Source organism: Berghia stephanieae, chromosome 7 (genome assembly GCF_034508935.2).
Source record: "Berghia stephanieae isolate SIO BIC M18660-M18661 chromosome 7, UCSD_Bste_1.3, whole genome shotgun sequence".
NCBI lineage: Eukaryota > Metazoa > Mollusca > Gastropoda > Nudibranchia > Aeolidiidae > Berghia > Berghia stephanieae.
Genome location: NC_088366.1, coordinates 56,411,024 through 56,431,966, shown reverse-complemented (window position 1 = coordinate 56,431,966; position 20,943 = coordinate 56,411,024). Strand labels below are relative to the sequence as shown.

At 33.7% G+C, this 20,943-nt stretch overlaps 1 protein-coding gene across 4 annotated transcripts in view; it reads right to left on the bottom strand.

The window, feature by feature from the left end:
- Positions 1-20,943, bottom strand: part of LOC144977540 (uncharacterized) — a 47,189-nt gene that overhangs the window by 6,178 nt on the left and 20,068 nt on the right. For 3 of the 4 annotated variants that reach the window (XM_078922861.1, XM_078922863.1, XM_078922862.1), the window contains 11 exons: positions 20,701-20,866; positions 20,127-20,309; positions 19,389-19,484; positions 18,474-18,603; positions 17,756-17,829; positions 16,553-16,671; positions 12,898-13,067; positions 11,969-12,100; positions 10,849-10,915; positions 9,659-9,872; positions 928-991 (listed from right to left, as the gene is read on the bottom strand). In XM_078922861.1, the coding sequence (XP_078778987.1) occupies positions 928-991; positions 9,659-9,872; positions 10,849-10,915; positions 11,969-12,100; positions 12,898-13,067; positions 16,553-16,671; positions 17,756-17,829; positions 18,474-18,603; positions 19,389-19,484; positions 20,127-20,309; positions 20,701-20,866 (1,415 nt within the window). Of the gene's footprint in view, positions 1-927; positions 992-7,300; positions 9,078-9,658; positions 9,873-10,848; positions 10,916-11,968; positions 12,101-12,897; positions 13,068-16,552; positions 16,672-17,755; positions 17,830-18,473; positions 18,604-19,388; positions 19,485-20,126; positions 20,310-20,700; positions 20,867-20,943 lie in introns of those variants that run through there. The other variant, XM_078922864.1, reaches the window with a different exon arrangement.

Here is a 20,943-nt window from a genome sequence, read left to right as displayed (position 1 = left end):
AAGATGGCAATATTAATAATCGTGGTAAAAAAATAATTGTTTTGTTTTTAAAGGTTTTACGGCACTTGCAACACTTTAAACCTGACAAGAGCTGGACTGCAACAGTAGCAGAAATGAACAGTTGGAAACAAATATAAACCTATGTGGTCTAGTGGTATGACACTCGCTTTCGGATCGGAAGGTCCTGGGTTCACGCCTCGCTCAGTGCATAGTTGAGTCCTTGGAGAAGGCTCTTTACTCACATTCTCTCACCGTACTAAAGTGTAAAATGAGTACCTGGCCGTTAACGACGTTGTCTCTGTTCGAAAAAATTGTAATATCGCCTAACAGGCATCATGTCCTGTCCTAAATGTTAAGAGTTGCTGTTGGCCTGGGACCCCTTGTAAAGCGTTTTGAGCACGTTTAGTGGATATTGCGCTATATAAAACCTCAATTAAAAAAAGCTCCATTAATAAAACCGGAATAAAACAAGTCCTGGTCCAGGAGACAGGAGTCGATGCACTTAGTTTCTTTTATTATACTACAGTATAGCAAACTACTGATTTTTCTTTTAAGTCACATTATTAGCTTTTTTTGTTGTTGTTGTTGTTGTTGCAGGCTCATTCATTTAAGTATTTGCTCTATAATTTCTATATAGTTTCTGTCCACTTGAAGTGTGCGAGCTGTTAAATGTAAATGTTGCTGCTCGAAGCTCGAAGAATAAATAACAATGTAAAATTGAATGTAAGCTTCAATTTAATATACGAAAACAGATAAAATGGACGTTTGGAGTTTCCGATGAATGAAACACTACAGACGAATGAGCTAATGTGGTAGTAGCATTGTTAAGATGACTGATCTCATTTGTCTGTAGTGTTCCATTCATCCTGTTTTGTTAATGATGGGGAAACCCGAAACATCCATTTGAGCTGTTAAATAAAAGCTCACCTTGTGAATAATTTTCCAAAGTGCCAAACTGGCTTGATGGACTCATCGTTTCTGCAGGGACGACCTGAAAGATAATACTAATGCATTTAGAATAAACACTACAAAGAGAAAAACATGGTGATGTAATTGTTCATGTCAAAGGGACATCAAAACGAAAAAAAAAGAATCACTTCATTTCCCTATCAAAATAAACAAATTATAAGTGACCAGTTTTTCTGGGTTTATTTTTGGGTTTTTTTTTGTGGAAAGCCTTTTTCTTTTGGTCATATAGTTGGATGACAGGACATGCCTATTGTCGCATAATTTATTTTTGTTTTACCTGCATAACAAAACAGAAAATTTTAAGACTTTTTTTTGGCCTAAATTTGCAGGGCCAGGAAATAAGTGAAGCCAATAGACAACTATTTTCCTTTTTTTTTGGGGGAGGGGGGGGGGGGGGGGGGGGTCTTGAATTCTTTCTTTTTTTTTCTTTTTTCTTTTCCACGTGTTACCAACAACAAAATGTGACATTATTATTTGTAAGAATAATAATCCCGTGGCATTGATTGCTCTCTATACTGTGCAAACTGTTTATAAACCCTTGTCTCCAATCTCGCCAATGTTGGGAGATCATCTGTCAAGCGTTGTTCTTGGATGAAGTGGCGTAGTTTGTCCACCATGTCAAGTTTTTCAGTGTTTGTCAGGGGTGGTGTGTCACATTCCGATGACTCATCCTCATTTTCATTATCCAGGTGTTGTCTTTTGTGTGGTTGAATGGGGTCCAGTATTTCCCAATTTGTCAGCTCACCGCTTATGGGTATATTTATTGTTGTCCAATAAAGATGGAATCAAGGTGTAGCGATTAAGTAGAGCTATTATTTTGAGAAAATTCTGTTTTTCAGGAATGTGTATTGTATAAGCGGAGTGTGCGATTAACCGATGTGCGATTAAGCAGAGTGAACTCTACCACCATTACTACTATAACAACAACTACTACTACAACTATTACTACTACTACTACCACTGCTATTTATGGTTGACCAATAAACGTCCTGTGTTGTGTTGTCTATCTCAGTGAACTAGGCTACTTGAAACAACCCGACAACATTTTACCTACTGTGCAAATAGTCTGGTCGAATATGTGCCATTTCCATGTCGAGGACTTGTGGGCTAAGTGGATAAAGCCCTTTATTAAAAATATCATTTTTTTTGTTTGTTATTGTGCGGCTATGTGGTATGTGGTCTTGTGGTATGACACTCACTTTCGGATCGGAAGGTCCTGGGTTTGAGCCTCATTCAGCGCATAGTTGAGTCCTTGGAGAAGGCTCTTTACTCACATTCTGTCACTGCAATCAAGTGAAAAATGATTAACTGGCCGTTAACGGCATAGTCTCTGTCTGAAAAAATTATAATATCGCTGTCATGGTCTCAAGTGAGTAAAGAGCTACTCGACTATGCATAAAGATCTATGTAGAATGAGGCCCCAGAATTTACTAGTTACTATAAATGAAAAACAATTAACGATTTGTTTACAATGAAATAAAAATAATGATGAAATTTAATTAAAAGAATAAACAGTGATCGTGGCAGTTACAAATAGAGATATGAATATTTTACGTAACTTATGATAATATGTCAGGTTCATAAGTTTACGTTTCCAGGCAGTTGATGGGCTTGGATGATCTATTCCTCTGATAACAGGATTGGACTCGTAAAATTCCGCTTCCAGGCAATTGGAAAGAGGTTATAGTGTAGTACAGCGGGCTTGGGTTTGATCCTTGAAGATTATACAATCAAAGTTAAAAGCTCCGGCGTCTTAATGGTGTAGATATAATATCTACAAAGTCCCAAAAGATAAAAATCTTCCAGTATATATATAGGAATAGAGCGACTGGCCGTCCGGCATAGATTGTGGAGAGAAAGTGAGTGTAGAGTGTTAGACCTATCAGCTTTTATAATAAGTGGCTAACGTGACAGAATGTAGAACGAAAAGTATTCACTAATTAGAAATTAATTCGAGGGAAGGCTATAAAAGGAAAGACGATCTAATATTAGAAGGTAAAGTTTATCTAAGCCTACCGAAATATAACTGGAGTGAGATGAATTCAGTTCTTAATAAAATAAAATTTAATAAGATAATTGTGAACAATCTTTACTGTGACACCCCCCACCCACGTTTAAAATATACTCTTTAACCATTATGGGAAAGATAGATTATACAAACGGAAGTAAATTTACTATCATGATACTCTAGCATTAATCCATTGTTATGATTTGTGCTACAATTAAATTATTTATTAACTAGACATGGAAATGTTTATATTAACGTAGGTATATGAATGGGTGACAATAACAATGAAAGATTGTGATTACAAATCATTGTGATGAACAACATGATGGCAATGTGATTACAAATCATTGTGATAAACAATAGTGATGGCAATGAAGCATGATTTAAGTCGATGATATGAAGGTAATTTTCTGAATGAAATGAATGAAAATGTAAATGGAATATTGACATTTCAATTATTAATCATAAATGAGTGAAAATTCATAACAATAATAGATAAAGAGAAGATTTCCCAAATCATGAATGGGTATGGTATATATATCCAAACAATACTCAATGTTACATTAAGTTGGGTCATCATGTTTACAAATAAAATTATCGAAATTGTGCGTTCTGATTTGGCATAATTTGCGAGGTAACTAACAGTATGCATGGGAGGTTAAGTTATACCCTTCTCATGTGTTTATACTAATCGAGAAAGTAGGTCGGCGTGAATATTTTCACAGCCTGGTATGTGAGAGATACTGAAAGTGTAATTTTGCAAAAATAGACTCCACCTTAGTACTCTACTATTATTCATTTTGTTATTTCTTATGTACGTGAGTGGTTTATGGTCCGTTTCGACCACAAACTCTTTTAGCAGTAGATATCTGCTGAATGTCTTTAAAGCAAAGACGATGGCTAGTCCTTCACGCTCTATTACAGAGTATCGTGATTCTCTGTCCAATAATTTTCTGCTTGCATATAAGCAAGGCATTAGAGTTCCCTCATGCTCCTGTAATAGTACACCTGCGATGCCCTTATCAGACGCGTCAGTTCTTACAACAAATTCTTTTGATATGTCGGGTAATTTAAGAATTGGTTCTGAACAGAGTAATGCCTTTAATTGGTTAAAGCTATTCTGACACACTTCTGTCCAAACAATTTTGTTCGGTGACCCATTCTTTGTCAGATTTGTTAGCGGTGTCGCGATGTGCGCGAAGTTGTAAATGTATTTCCTGTAAAAATTTAGGAGCCCAAGTACTTTGCGTACTTCTTTTTTTGTCTTAGGTGGTTGCAATTGTGCGATTTTTGTTTGTTTTTCTGTCTCGGGTGTCTGTGTCCCATGACCAACGGTATGATTAATCCTGCATTTGAAGCTTCGATATTAGTAAACATAGGTTGCGACACTGTGTCTCTATCAAAATACTTTTTTAGCATGTTTGCATGGAATGTCTTTGTTGTGTTGTTAATTTGAATCTCGTAATTAACATTAGATTTTACTGCTGTTATTTTGAATGGTCCTTTCCATGTAGCTAAAAGTTTACTCGAGTCATCGGGTAAGAGTATTAGTACTTTGTCACCAATCTCAAATTTTCTTGATTTGCTTTTGCGATCAGAGTATTCCTTGTATTTCTCTGCTTTTTTGGTGACGGATTCCTGTGCTAGCTTACACGTGTCCTCTATTCTGTCTTTCAGGTTTCTTACATATTCGTAAGCAAACATAATTTCGTTATTGTCCTCCTCATTCCCTTTACAAATGTCGGCTACTATATTGATCGGGCCGCGAGGTGATCGTCCATACATCAACTCAAATGGGGAGTAGCCTGTAGATTCTTGGGGTATTTCTCTATATGCAAATAGGATTGCTGGTAAGTATCTGTCCCAATCATCTGGTTTTTCTGCTGACACTTTTCTTAACATATTCTTTAGAGTGCCATTAAATCTTTCACAAAGACCATTTGCTTGGGGGTGGTAGGGAGTTGTGAATGAGTGTTGGATTCCCATGAGTTTCATGGTTTCATGCATCATATGTGATGTAAATTGGGGTCCATTGTCCGACAGTATCTCATTTGGTATGCCTATTCTGGTAAAAATTGTCATCAATGCTTCAGCTATGTGATCCGATGTAGTTGATTTCAATGCTATCGCTTCTGGCCACCTGGTTGCGTAATCGACTAGTGTTAGTATGTGTGTATGGTTTCTATCTGATTTTGTTAAAGGGCCTATAATGTCAATTGCAACTTTTTGAAAAACTTTTTCAATAACTGGGGTTGTCTCTAATGGCAATCTCGGTATTCTGCCTTTTGCGACTCTTCTTTGGCATGTGTCACACGATTTCACATATTCTCGGACGTCTTTAGTAATTCCAGGCCATGTGAAATTCTCGGATATTCTCTTCAATGTGGAAGAGCTCCCAAGATGTCCAGAAGTTATTGAATCGTGCGCTATTCCAAGGATTTTGTTTCTGTAAATACTCGGCGTGACCAGTTGTTTAGCTATTTTGTTTCTTTTCCTATGTAACCTGAACAGAATATCTTTTTCAATGATGTATTCAACTTTTGATTTCGTCCCTTTGTTTGCGATATTGAAATATGAAGTTAAAGTCGGGTCCTTTTTCTGTTCTTCAATGAACCTGTTCCTGTCAAATTGTTGTGGTTCTAGAGAAATAGTCATTGGCTTCTCTGTTGTCTTAGTCATCTTTCTTGTTTCTGCTAGACAAGCTGTTTCTTGGGTTAATGACCATTCTTTTACATCTGTTGGGTTGTCTTTAAGACCTTTTATATTGCCAACAATAACATCAGCGACGGGGTTGGGAAGTATACAGCATTCCACTATTCCTGTATAGTATGGGGTTTCTATGTACACGTTAGCTGTTTCAAAGGTTTCGACTGTGCCACTGAATGTGATGCATTGTACCGTTTTTCCAGTTTTGTCTTCGTCATTGATCAAAGATGCTTTTATTCCTACTGTACTGCATCCTGTGTCTCTCAATATTTTGCAATCAGTTCCATTAGCTTTGCCTTCACAAAAAAATAGCGATCCTGATTTGTGAGTTTGTGTTAAAAGTGACATACCTTTCACGCAATACACATTTATATTTTCTCCTGACATTATTCGTGTCCGATTATTTACACTGGTTTGGAGTGATGCATTTGCAGTTTCTTTCGGATATCCCACGATTTTGTAACATTTGTCTGCTGTGTGGCCTTTCATTCCACAATATTGACATTTAATTATAGGTTTGTTGGTTTTCTTATACTCAGTATTATTGTCAGTGCTATTTCTTGTTTTGTTTTGATAGGGTCGGCTATGGTCTCTATTGAACTGTTTGTTCCATGGTTTGTTACTATGATCATCTTGTTTCACTTGCGTGTTCCGAGTGATTGATCGGCTCGTTCTATTTGAGTACTGAACTTTAGGTGTACCTGGACTCTGAGCAGCAGCAGCGTAGTATGGTTCCTTCAATGTTCTGCTAAGGGGTGTCAATGGATGTGCGCTGTTAAAGTTTTCTGCGTAGATTTTTAATTTGTCCAAGTTTTCTGGCTTTCTCTCTTTAAAGAATGCGACTAAATCTGGGTTGCAAGCTTGATAGATTCGATTCTTCAGCGTGAGATAGTAAAGGCCTGCAAAGTCGTCTTGTTTTACGTTTGCCAACTCAAGCCACCGATTTAGAAATTGAGTAATTCGGTTCACGAATGTATTAAAGTCTTCTCCACTTTCCGGTTTTGCAGTGTGAAACCTTTCCTGGTAACCATCTTCCGTTAATCTAAATCTTTTTAGTAGAGCGTCTTTAATTTTACCATAGTCATCTGCATCTTCAGTTGTTAAGGTATAGAAAACTTTTAGCGGTTCTCCGGATAAGCAGTTAATCAAGGCTGTGGCCCATTTGCTTTCTGGCCAACGATAACCTTTAGCCTGAACTTCGAATCGGTGTAAGAAGGATTCTAGACAGTCTGAGCGTTCATCGTATGTTGGCATGCGTGGAAGTTTCACGAAAAATTCATCACTATTATTATGTTTTCTTTCATGACCGGTTTTTGTTTTTTTCAATTTCCAGCATCATTTGGGTCCTTTTGGTTTCTTCTTCTGCTAAAGCTATTTGTCTTTTTAGTTCCCTTTCTTGGACTCTTTCTTCTCGTTCTTCTCTACGTATTCTTTCTTCGTGTTCTTTTTCTTCTCTACGAATTCTTTCTTCGTGTTCTTTTTCTTCTCTACGAATTCTTTCTTCATTTTCTTCTCTACGAATTCTTTCTTCGTGTTCTTTTTCTTCTTTACGAATTCTTTCTTCATTTTCTTCTCTACGAATTCTTTCTTCATGTTCTTTTTCTTCTTTACGAATTCTTTCTTCATTTTCTTTTTCTTCTTTTACTTTCTCTTCGCACCATGAAAATATTCTTTCCTGGGGTATTTCTAAGTCCTTTGCGAGACTTAAGTATCTTTTATATGCTTCCATGTTGCAATAAATTAGTTACGATGTTTTATATATATTATATTGACAGGATACTGTTACTGACTGTTTTATTTATTTACACTTACTGGAATGAACTGTTCTATTTTTAGAAATCTCTCTCTCTTATTTCAACCTATTATGTATGTTGAATTTGATGCCTTTTATCGTTATATCTTATAAAGCAATGTGTCAATACAATGCGTAGTTATTATGACTTGAGTCCATAACAATGTGTCAATCGCGTGTACTCTAAACTATGTTACTACGAAAAATGTATCACCAATGTGTGTGACTCGTCGTTAGTTTGTGTACAATTATTCGCAATGACGCTAATATACTAGAGTGTGATAACAATAATAGGATGCCAAAATAATCCCAAGTTATCTATCACTAAATATAACACGACGGCTAGTAGACTCCTTTTATTATTATTTAGTTTTTAAAGACTCACTTTTCAGAACATAATATATAAGTGTTTTTCGGTAACAGTAATATGCCAAAAATGCATTTAAAACAAATCACTATGCAAAACAAATCACGATGTCTATAGTTACTATGTGATGCCCAACTCATGTAAAAGAGAATAATGAAGGATATATTTACCAACTCAGTTCGTGGCTGGGACCTCTCTCTTGTTCAATGGTTGTTCAACAATTGTAATTAGGCATTGAAGAGTGTTTAACAGTGATGTCTGAAATACAAAACAATAAAATATCGTAAGATTTATAATAGTTACAAAATGTGTTCACAACACTGAGTGAATGGATGATAGGTGAATGAATCGGTATGGAATGTAAACATATTGAAAACAATTCATGAATGAGGCAAACAACAAAATGAAATGAGTGATATAATAACAAAGTGGACAAGGAATGAATGAATGAATGAAAAACTGAGTGAATAGATGAATGAATGAATGGATAATGTATGAATGAAAGAATGAAGGGAGAATAAATGTATGAATGATTGGATAAATGAGTGAATAAACGAATGAATGGATGAATGAATGAATGGATAAATAAATGAATGAACAATGAATGAATGAATAATTTATAAATGAATAAATGAATGAAGGAATGAATCAATAAAATGCTATTCAATTTGAATGAAAGAATGAATGGATAAATTGCTATTCCATTTAAATGAAGAAATGAAAAAGAAAAAAAAATTAATCCTGTAAATAGGGAGTTCAATTAAAATATGATCAAGTGGAGCAATTAAGAGTTTTACAATTTAAACTTTAAAGTTAGATGAAATAGATATAAGTAACTAAATAAATTCAATTCTTTATATGTGTCCCCTCCAAAATGTCATGGTCTCAAGTGAGTAAAGAGCTACTCGACTATGCATAAAGATCTATGTAGAATGAGGCCCCAGAATTTACTAGTTACTATAAATGAAAAACAATTAACGATTTGTTTACAATGAAATAAAAATAATGATGAAATTTAATTAAAAGAGATAAACAGTGATCGTGGCAGTTACAAATAGAGATATGAATATTTTACGTAACTTATGATAATATGTCAGGTTCATAAGTTTACGTTTCCAGGCAGTTGATGGGCTTGGATGATCTATTCCTCTGATAACAGGATTGGACTCGTAAAATTCCGCTTCCAGGCAATTGGAAAGAGGTTATAGTGTAGTACAGCGGGCTTGGGTTTGATCCTTGAAGATTATACAATCAAAGTTAAAAGCTCCGGCGTCTTAATGGTGTAGATATAATATCTACAAAGTCCCAAAAGATAAAAATCTTCCAGTATATATATAGGAATAGAGCGACTGGCCGTCCGGCATAGATTGTGGAGAGAAAGTGAGTGTAGAGTGTTAGACCTATCAGCTTTTATAATAAGTGGCTACGTGACAGAATGTAGAACGAAAAGTATTCACTAATTAGAAATTAATTCGAGGGAAGGCTATAAAAGGAAAGACGATCTAATATTAGAAGGTAAAGTTTATCTAAGCCTACCGAAATATAACTGGAGTGAGATGAATTCAGTTCTTAATAAAATAAAATTTAATAAGATAATTGTGAACAATCTTTACTGTGACAATCGCCTAACAGGCGTCATGCCCCGTCCTACATGTTATGTGTTGCTGTTGGCCAGGGACCCCTTGTAAAATGCTTTGAGCATGTTTAATGGATATTGCACTATATTAAAGCTCAAAAATAAAAATAAAAATTTTTTAATGCATGTAAAAGCAAGCATATTTTTCTGGAAGTGGCTCTCCTCTTCTTTCACACATACCTGACTCACGAAAGGACTGTTTGCACTTTGGAAACCCGAACGCTTGTGAAAAAGATTATCACTCTGCAATTCACAGTCAGAGGGAGAGGACATTTCATCTGAGTTACCAGACAGGTTTCTAGCCTTCTTCAACTGGCTTTCGGAAGTAGGGAGTGCATTCACTCCAATATTGTGGCAGCGACAAGTGCTGCAATGCTTTGATATTGCATCAGACCTGGTAGGAGTCAGAAAATATTATTCTTATTAAAAATAATCAAACAGCCATTAGATGGTCAGCCTTAAAAATAAGTAACTTTAAAAAATGCATGCGGCTATGAGGTCTTGAATGACACTCGCCAGAAGATCCTGGGTTCAAGACTCGATCGGTGCATAGTTGAGTCTTTGGAAAAGACTCTTTACCTACATTCTCTCACGGTACTCAGGTATACAATGAGTACCTGGTCATTCACAAAGTTGTCTCAGTCAGAAAATTGTAATATCTCCTAACAGGCGTCATGCCTCGTTCTATATTACATGTTTCTATTGTTCAGGGACCCTTTGTAAAGAGCTTTGAGTACGTTTATTGGAAATTGCGCTATATAAAAGCATATGCTCAAGCTGAAGTTAAGCACTTTAGTACGTATCATCCTATTGATTGAGAACCACTGCTATCTCTGATCGCTATGCTAAACTAAGTGTAAACTAAAACCTAATACAATTAGCTCACATTTTACAGAATGCCCTTGCTGTTAAAAAAAAAAGTTAAAGTTACAGAGAGTTAAATACCTACTGGTTGAAAATGCCAGATCATTTGTATTGAATGCCAGATTGAGAAAACTGATTTTGATTGACTCTTTGGGAATTAAAGCCACGTGCAAAAAGGGAAAAGAATGGAATTTTAAAAAGTACTAATGATCAAAATTTCAGGTTAAAATCCTTTTGACACTGCAAATTTAGGGTTTACTCAAAACAAATTAAAGAGATAAAAGTCACCTTCATAAATAATACACATATCAAGGACTGAAGTATCGCCTGGTTAACATGTAAACATTAAATAGCACAAGAAAGAATGCTCAATTTAAGCTTTAGAGAAAGGGTAGCAAGGGGGGGAAAAAACTGATGCTTCAGTAATCAGCTTATCAGCAGGAGTCTGAATCCGTATCTAGTTATCCAGAAATGAACATACCACATTAAAGGAGTGAATGACTTACCCTGACAGCTCAGGTCCGCGGGTGTGTTTGAAGCGTGTATCATGATATTGTTTCATACCATTTGTATCTGGAATTAAATTGTAAACATTTCATAATGTTAGACAAACTGTATTAACAAAGATATGTTGTTATAGTGGTGTGTGGAATTCCCGTTAGGGTATTGAAACATTGGGACCCTTCAGCCTTTGGCCAATGAAATCTTTGTGTCCTTGCTCTGTAACAGGGCTATTTGGGTTCGCCTAAGCCTTGCTCGAGTTTGTTTTTTTTCTAGGAAGGAAACAGTTTGATGGATTTGTGTTTCAGTGAGAGATGATATTGTTTTCCTTGTAAATCAACTCTCCATTATAAATTTGTTCTGTCAGTGCTAGGTTTAAATTATAATGCTTAGTTTGTATCAAAAGCGCTTAGAGCCTGTGACAACGGGGTAAAGCGCTATATAAATGCCATTTATTATTAATACGAGTGTAACCATTTGTGTGGAGATCCTGTAGTCTTTAAAGTGGTTTTAGCCTTTGATCGACTTTTGATATTTGTTGAACTAGTTTACTGCTCGATTGCAAAAAAAAAAAAAAAAAGAAAAAAAGATGTCACTATAGGAAGGATGGGTGAATATCTGATACACTTACTTATTAAAAAGTGCTTTAAAATCATGGATTACACAATATCATAACCATAAGAAAAAAATGTTTAGAAACAAAAAATCACTGAAATCAAAGCAAAAGTTTCAATAGTCATATCAATTTAATTCAACAAAGTGTATTTTTTTTCTTTTATTTCTTCAGAGTTCATGTATGAGAAATCCGATTTTTGTCACGCAATGAGTCCTAGTCCATTGTTGCAACCATCACCAAATCTAGCAAATAGTTTTAAGATGGTCTTCGTTTAGTTTGAATTTGAATAAAACTTGGTGACTTTTATTCATAATTTAAAATTTCTTTGCTAAGTAATTGTTGTCCGTTTTGCCTAACACAATTTCAATGATGGTGTGAGATTCCTAAACATAATAGAGTGTGTATATTATATATTCATTATTAACTTCTTTTCTCTGGTGAAAATGCATGTGTGAATATAAGAGAAGAAAAAGAAGAAAACCTGATTAAAAACTGATAAAAACAATCACCTTTCTCAACTCCAATACTTTTCAAAAATCCGTCATTCATATAGATGAATAGAAGGGGTAATTTTTGCAGAACAGCCTCAAGGCCACAATCTGTTATGTCCTCCATTTGAGCAGGGATGCTGAGAGCTCTCTCTGTAGCCGAAAAAAAATGATGGAAAAAATCCTTATCAGGTCACAATGAAGTTTGTTTGTTTTAAAGGGTTTTACGATGCTTGCAACACATTTAGGTCATATCAGCACCAGTAATAGGGAAGAAAATTAGAAAGTAAAAATATTCTAGATGTACAATTAAAAGGATTTGAGAAAAAAGGAAGACAAGGGGGAACAGATGTAGATTTCAAGTGCACATTATCAGACACTAGCACAAGATCCCACTAAGAGGAATACACTCAAATGTTTACAATTCATATGTTAAAAAAAAAAAAAACAGTACATAACAGAGAGATATTTAGAACGAGGAAAAATATCATCTCCCAAAACTATAACTATACATTTGACTGTTTTCCTCCCAGCTAAGGACTCCGGCCAGGGTAAAGATAAAACTAAGTAATCTCATTCCAATACAAAGACAGAAAACAATTGGAAAACACATACAGGGGGATAGAAGACACAACAAGTACCTCCCTGCCCACTATGGGAGGTCAGGAACAATTAAGACAATCATATAAAAAATGATACATGTAATCCTGATGATGACGATGATGGTTGTTTTAAGTGATCTAAAAAAGCTTAATCCTTTGAAGAAGGATGGATGATGGTTTATTCCGTGGGTGATAAACACACTCTCTCTCTCTCTCTCTCTCTCTCTCTCTCTCTCTCTCTCTCTCTCTCTCTCTCTCTTACACCAAAAACATGCAATTTAATTTCTACATGTCTAGATATCTATTATTATCGTACATGGACTTTTCCTTATAATTGTTATAACATACCAGGGCTGTCAGTGACCTTGAATGAGAAAGCTAGGCGCACATGAATTTCCTTTCCTTGGTATTTGTAGATATCCGAAACTGAAGGGCGAATAATGACATTCTGATAACCAAACATGGAATTCTTGATGATGTTCTCGACGTGTGAAAGATCGCAGATGTCGTAGATGTACCTGGAATTGGATTTTAATGCTATGGTCAAGTTCCCTTGGTTAATTTAAGCCATCATGCGAAGTCTTTGACTTGTTATAAAATTAATAGCCTTAGCTTTTTGAATCAAAGAAATTCAGGTCAAGAAAAGTAATCATTCTGCTTGGTTTTTATTATTATTATTATTATTATTATTATTATTATTATTACTATTATTATTATTATTATTATTATTATTATTATTATTATTATTATTATTATTAAAAAATTATTATTACTATTATTGTTATATTATTATTATTGATATCATCAAAAATATTTCAGCACAAAAAAGTGCAACAATAATGATCAAATAATGCTTCTGTGGATCCAATCTGTTATCATTTAGACTAAAATTGACAGTGTTTTAGCATAATCTGAAACATATGGTCCTCACAAAATCACTTAACACTTATAGCCATAGGAAGTTTGGTAATGGGATTGATATTGAAGCGCTGAATACCCACAGCTGGAAGTTAATTAATCATACTTAACTCCTTCAACTGTAGCCCTCTACATATCTCTCGAAATTTATTGGGTATTTTTCCAAATTGAAAATGTTTGTTTTTGTTTTTAAGGGTTTTACAGCGCTTGCAACACATTTAGGTTATATCAGCGCCAGTAAAAAGGAAGAAAATGGGATAGTAAAAAGTTCTAGAATTTTAATTAAACCACCCAAGAAAAAGTAAGACATAGGGGAACTGGGAACAAATAGGGATCAGATGTAGATTCCAAGAGCATACCACCAATGTACTTAGTTTGAGATCACCTAAAAGTCTCATCCAGACACAAGCACATGTCCCAACTAAGAGGAATACACTCAAATGTTTACAAATCATATAATATAACTTGTAAACTAAACATAATACAATGCATAACAGAGAGATGATTTACAAGAAAAAAAAATATCTCCCAAAACTATAACTATACATTCGACTGTTTCCCTCCCAGCCAAGGAGCTCCGGCAAGGATCAGGACAAAACCAAGTAATCTCATTCCACGACAAAGACAGGAAACAATTGGAAAATGGGTATGGGGGATAGAAGACATAGCATGTACCTCCCTGCCCACTATGGGAGGTCAGGATCCCCACCCAGCCAAATTGAAAAAAAAAAAATATATATATGTATTACAATCATTTACACAGTCTAAAGGAAAATTGGCATGTACATCATTTGATCTAACTACCATTAACATTTAAAAAGAAAAACAGTAGCTTTAATAATACGACTATAATGTGTCTCAGAAAAGTGTAAATAATATTGGGTTAAAAGTAGCCAGGGAAAAATGCCGAAATAGTCGATGTTAGGGTTCAGTGATTTAATGATGATGATAATCTGAATCTGAATGTTACTCGAAGTCAACACAATTCTGAATATTTGTGTTTGAGGACGGAGAGAGTTGTTGCATGTGACAGCCATTGTTGGTGTTTAAGCGAAAGAATTTTGATTATCTTCGATTGAAGGTGTCTAAATCTGTTGTGCTCACACATGATTCGGAAAGAGCGTTACAGTCTTTGATAGTGTGGAGTTAAAACGAATATTTGAAGATGTTTGAGTCTGAAGATTGGTGTTTTAGTGTGATGATGATGATATGTTTTGTTTGTTTTTAAGGGTTTGACGGCGCTTGCAACACATTTAGGTCATATCAGCGCCAGTAAAAAGGAAGAAAATGGGATAGTAAAAAGTTCTAGAATTACAATTAAAGCACAAAAGAAAAGGCAAGACAAAGGGGATTTGGTTCAAATAGGGAACAGATGTAGATTCCAAGAGCACACCATCAAAGTACTTAGTTTGAGATCACCTAAAAGTCTCATCCAGACAAGTACAGGTCCCAACTAAGAGGAATACACTCAAATGTTTACCAATCATATAATATAATATGTAAACTAAACATAATACAATGCATAACAGAGAGATGATTTACAAGGAACAAAATATCATCTCCCAAAACTATAACTATACATTCGACTGTTTCCCTCCCGGCCAAGGAACTCCGGCAAGGATCAGGACAAAACTAAATAATCTCATTCCAAGACAACGACCGGAAACAATTGGAAAACGGGTATGGGAGGATAGAAGACACAGAATGTACCTCCCTGCCCACTATGGGAGGATGATGATATCAATAATAATAATAATAATAATAATAATAATAATAATAATAATAATAATAATAATAATAATAATAATAATAATAATAATAATAATAATAAATAATAATAATAATAATAATAATAATAATAATAATAATAAATAATAATAATAATAATAATAATAATAATAATAAAATAATAATAATAATAATAATAATAAATAATAATATAGTAAGCTTCACAGTCCGAATGACGCTTGATGAGAATTGTGTGATTCAGTCATGGTCGATAAGTATCTATAGCTGCTCTCTCCATCCATGTTGTTAATTGTTTCCATTGGTCACGGTCCTAGGCCAGAGTTTTGAGGCTGTCAAGATCTTATTGTGACTTTAGTACGGAGGGCACTGCAGTATTTCTTAGTTCTTCAGGGATTAATTCGGCCTCATCTGAATCCAGAAATTTCTGATATGTAGAGAGGTCCTGGTTCAGGGTAGTAACTTACTATTGATGTTGGTGGTCTCCCTACATATTTGTTGCCATGAAGGAAATATTCTGTCATTTCAGTTTGGGCTGGGATGTTATCTTCTCGACGTAAGATGTGACCAAATAGCCTCCATCACTATTCTTTTATTATTGTACTCAGGCGTTGGAACTTGGATCTTTCATAGAGATCAGTATTTGTAATTGTCTCTGGCCAATAGATTCCGATTACGTGACGTAATTGTTTGAGGTGGTATGAATTGAGACTTTCTAAGTTCTTTTTTGTGAGGCCCCAGGTGCCACAATTATATGTCAATATCGGAATAATCAGTGCCTCGTAAATCTGTATTCGTTTATTCTCACTGATTATGTTATTTCTATTCCATAAATTTTGGAGTTGGTTGAATGCATTGGTGGCCAGCTGCTTTCATTTTCTGATTCTTCATTTTCGTTGATCAAATTGCCTAGTTTACTTACACTTTTCCATTCATTTAAATTTCTGTTGATTTTTGTATATTCTGTTTTGGATTGATTCACTTTCAGATTCCATGCTTCTAGGGTAGTTGATATTATTGGCAAGTATATAGTAATAATAATAATAATAATAATAATAATAATAATAATAATAATAATAATAATAATAATAATAATAATAATAATAATAATTATTATTATTATTATTATTGTTATTATTATTAGTATTATAATACCTAGAGTGGATTTAATTACTTATGGGATTGGGAAATGCAAAGACCGGCATCTCTCAGCTCCAACGTGAGAAACAAAAATTACGTTAAACATTTTTTCAGACATTACAATATTGATGATGATGATGATGATGATGATGACCAGTACTCCGGAAGGCAATCTACACTCATTAAAATGACCCCTTACCCTTCCAACCAGAGCTTATTCAAGTAGCCAGATGTATCCAGACATTTTACCAGGGCATAAAACCAAGTAAAAAATCCAAAATAATCCACAGCTTCATCTACTGTGCGAGTGACTTCAGGCTGAAAATACAACAAATATTTCATCATCTAATCTATAAATAGGAATATACCAGTATTTAGAGTGTCTTTCCGATTTGAGTAAAAAAAACATCCATAATTTGGTCAGAATTAGATAGAAGGTAGTCAATTTGACTTTTATATTTAAAGAAAGAAATAAAATGAGAAAGAACTCTACTACTACTACTACTACTACTACTACTACTACTACTACTACTACTACTACTACTACTACTATTACTACTAGAACAAAAACTACTACTACTATTATTATTACTATTACAACTACGACTAATACTACTACTACTACTACTACTACTACTACTACTACTACTACTACTACAACTAACAATATAATAATAATAATAATAATAATAATAATAATAATAATAATAATAATAATAATAATAATAATAATAATAATAATAATAATAATAATAATAATAATAATAATAATAATAATAATAATAAAATAATAATAATAATAATAATAATATATACTTTATTCATTTAAAAAAATGGAAATTCGTTAACAGACGTGGCATGCATAAAAATGTATAAACACAAAATTGAGAATCAATGGCGACAATGTATACATATACATATGCAAATGCACAAAAATGTAAAAATATACAACCAAGAACCAATAGCAACACTTTATATATTAATTTGATAAATTGAGATAGGCCAAACCTCTGGCCTTTTGTCCGAACTTGTATAATAACAATAATAATTTTTAAAATAAATAAATTAGTATAAAATTTTATTTAAAAAAATAATAAATTAGTATAAAATTTTATTTTAAAAAAAATAAATTAGTATAAAATTTTATTTTAAAAAATAATAAATTAGTATAAAATTTTATTTTAAAAAATAATAAATTAGTATAAAATTTTATTTAAAAAAATAATAAATTAGTATAAAATTTTATTTAAAAAAGTAATAAATTAGTATAAAATTTTATTTTAAAAAATAATAAATTAGTATAAAATTTTATTTAAAAAAATAAGAAATTAGTATAAAATTTTATTTTAAAAAATATTAAATTAGTGTAAAATTTTATTTAAAAAAAAATCCAAATGATTACCTCCTCGTCCGTTTTGGTAGACGGTGGACTTTTGGTGACAGTCTCCAATCTCACATTCCCATTGACGGCTAACCCTGAGAGTTTTATACAAAATCAAAACAAACAACTTGATTATTAAATGTTTTGGATAAAACTTTAATTAAAAAAGAAAGAAAATAAGGTAATACATATCATTTCACGTTTTGATCAAGATTTTCAGAACAGTGGGAAAAATGAAACGAATTGGTGCTCACAATTTATTTTCTTCCAACTCATATTAACCCCTGTTAAGTGTAGCCTATGTAAAGTCTGCGAGCTTGCCTTCAGGTTTAGCTTGAAGTCAACACCTCACGCACCATTTACTTTGTTGTCAATAGTCAAATGAGTATAATTGAGTGAACGATCTTAAGAGTTATAAAATTTTGGATCTGAGATCATGAATACATAGAAAGCATCTGGTGAGAGAACGTGCGTAAGGAGCCTTTTCAAAGGACTCAACTATACACCTCTCTAATCCAAGCATACCTTGAACCCTGGACCTATCAGTCGGAAGGAGAATGTCACACTGAAGACCATATCATTTAAAATTTAAATACTCTTTATAGCTGAACAATGAGCAGGTTCATTTATCTTTAGTATAGTCAAGATATCAAAACTTATAAGCATACTCAACAAAAAAAACCCCCAAAAAATCGTGGTTTGCTCAATCCCTTCTCTTCCCCAAATGGAATACACTTACCCTCAAGTCTTTCCTCAAAGAATTTCTTTGCAACTGATGTCAATGGTCGTCCAATTACTTCCAGGCGAGTGATCACCATGTCCAGAACTTTTGAAGCAGGCAGATACCCTGGGACAGTAAACTCCTTGAACTGTTTGTATTGGAGACAGAAAAAGCCTGACTTCATGTTTTGTTTTGTTTTTAGTGGTTAAACGATATTTGCAGGTCATTTAAGCACCAGGAGGCTGGCTTACATTTTCCCATAAAAAGCAACAACACTGAATATGTAGGACAAGACATCAATTATTTTTTTTGATGGAAACAATGCTGCTAACGGCCAGGTACTCATTTTACACCTGAATACAGTTAGAGAACATATATAAAGAGCCTTTTCCAAGGAGTAAACTTTATATATATATATATGTGTGTGTGTGTGTGTGTGCGTGTGTGTGTTAGGTGCATTCTGTCGATTTCATGGATCCACAGAATGCGAAACAATCAATCGAGTGTTACGCATTCAGTAGATCACAGTTATACTACTATATATATATATATATATATATATATATATATATATATATATATAATATATATATATATACATAATTACATATATATTGGAGCAACCATTTCCATAAAGGGTCACTTATAATTAAACGCACAAGTGGTGCACAAGGAAATACTGTGAAGGGGGAAGGAAATCTTTTTAAAAGAAATCAAGAATGTAGCTGAAAAGCGTGCAGCAGAGAGGAGTGACATTCCATTTCAAGTCGACCTCTATCTATGAGATGGAACCGGAGGTAAGTACTAAAAAAACAACCCATTTGTGATCAGAGCTTTTTAAACTCCCTTAGTGATTTTAGGTGACTTTTAGCACCCTTCGCGCTATATCATTAGCAGAAATGTATCATAAAAATAAAAAAATAAAGTACTTACTGGATCAGCTATATTAAAATAATACCACAAAAAGGCCCCAGTAAATGTGTACATCTGGATAGATCCTTTCCGAATGTTGAAAGGAAGGGACAAAAGCTGAAAAATTAAAAATAAAGGGATAGATATGTCAACAAAAATGTTATCAAAAGATAATTTGAATTCAAAGAACAAGGTTTAGATGATTATTTGCAGATAACACATTCTTGTTTGTGTTTTGACAACCATTGTTTTGTGGTTTTAATCATGAAAATACACAGTAAAATCTGGCATACAAACAGACACGTCAATTCGTGAAACTCATAAAAACTTCAGATTAATTCCTTTGTTTCTTTCTTTTTTTTTGTTTTGTTTTGATTGCAATTTCTAAATTTCAAACATGTCTTCCATTTTCACATATTGACAGTACAATTGCAGACCATGCAAGTTAAAAACAATTGGTTTTAAACAGTATCATTAAATGCATTGTTAAAAATTGGATTTGGTTAGAGACAAACTGTGCTCGTGTGACAATTTTAGAAATTACTATTGGTTGCCTTGTAACTATTTTGGACCAACGGCTTGCAAAATGTTACTGTAATGTTACTGTAAACCATCAGATATTTCCTCTTTTATTTGCATTTGCAAACACACTTACATTTTCTAATTTGGTTCTGATGTATGCTATTGGCCTTTCTCAACAATACTAATATACCTGCAGCCAATAGAGTGTTAAACTTAAAATTTACCAGATCAACTTACCCACAGATGTTGGGTGACATTGTGATATTTGACTTGAAGAGTGAATTTAAGGCGTAACCATTCTTTGTGCGCACTCCCTTTCTCAGCAGCTGAAAGCTGGTCCTTTGGAATTGACCATGTTCCAAAGTTTATTACGACAGCTCCTTGTCTCTGATTTGATGACCCTGATTTTGAATTTTTGGTCTGAAATTCACAAATAAAATTTTAAGTATACAGTTAAAAAAAAAAAAAAAGAAGACAAAAAAGAAAGACAAAAAAAGAGCAGAGTAAGTAAGTCTTTATATATTGCATTCTTCAAAATGTTGTTTTAATCAATAGTAGTAGTAGCAGCAGCAGCAGCAGCAGCAGCAGCAACAGCAATAGTAACAGTAACAACAACAACAATAATAATAATAATAATAATAATCACAATAATACTAACAATAATAATAGAATAGAATTTACAAGATGAAACGATTGCTTTAATGATGAAACAGAAGTGGATGCTGCCGTTGTGAATAATGTTAGTTCATTACTGTTGTTGTCATTGGTATTAATAATTATCATTGGATGCTCGTTATCAATGTTGTATTACTTGTTTTGTTGCTTCTGCAGTCACAGCAAAGCCTTTAAACCCTTTCACAGTCTCAAGCGGTTTGTCTTCTCTGGCAGCTTTGCAGAGATCAGACTCGCTGACTCCGATCACCTGGCGATCTACGATGCTGAAGTCTTCACTTTGGAAACATTGAGCTCCAAGGCAACTGCAGATAATGTAGACAATAAAGCTATGGTTTAAGTGTTGACTTTCATTAAATTTATAGAGAGAAATTAGGGATTA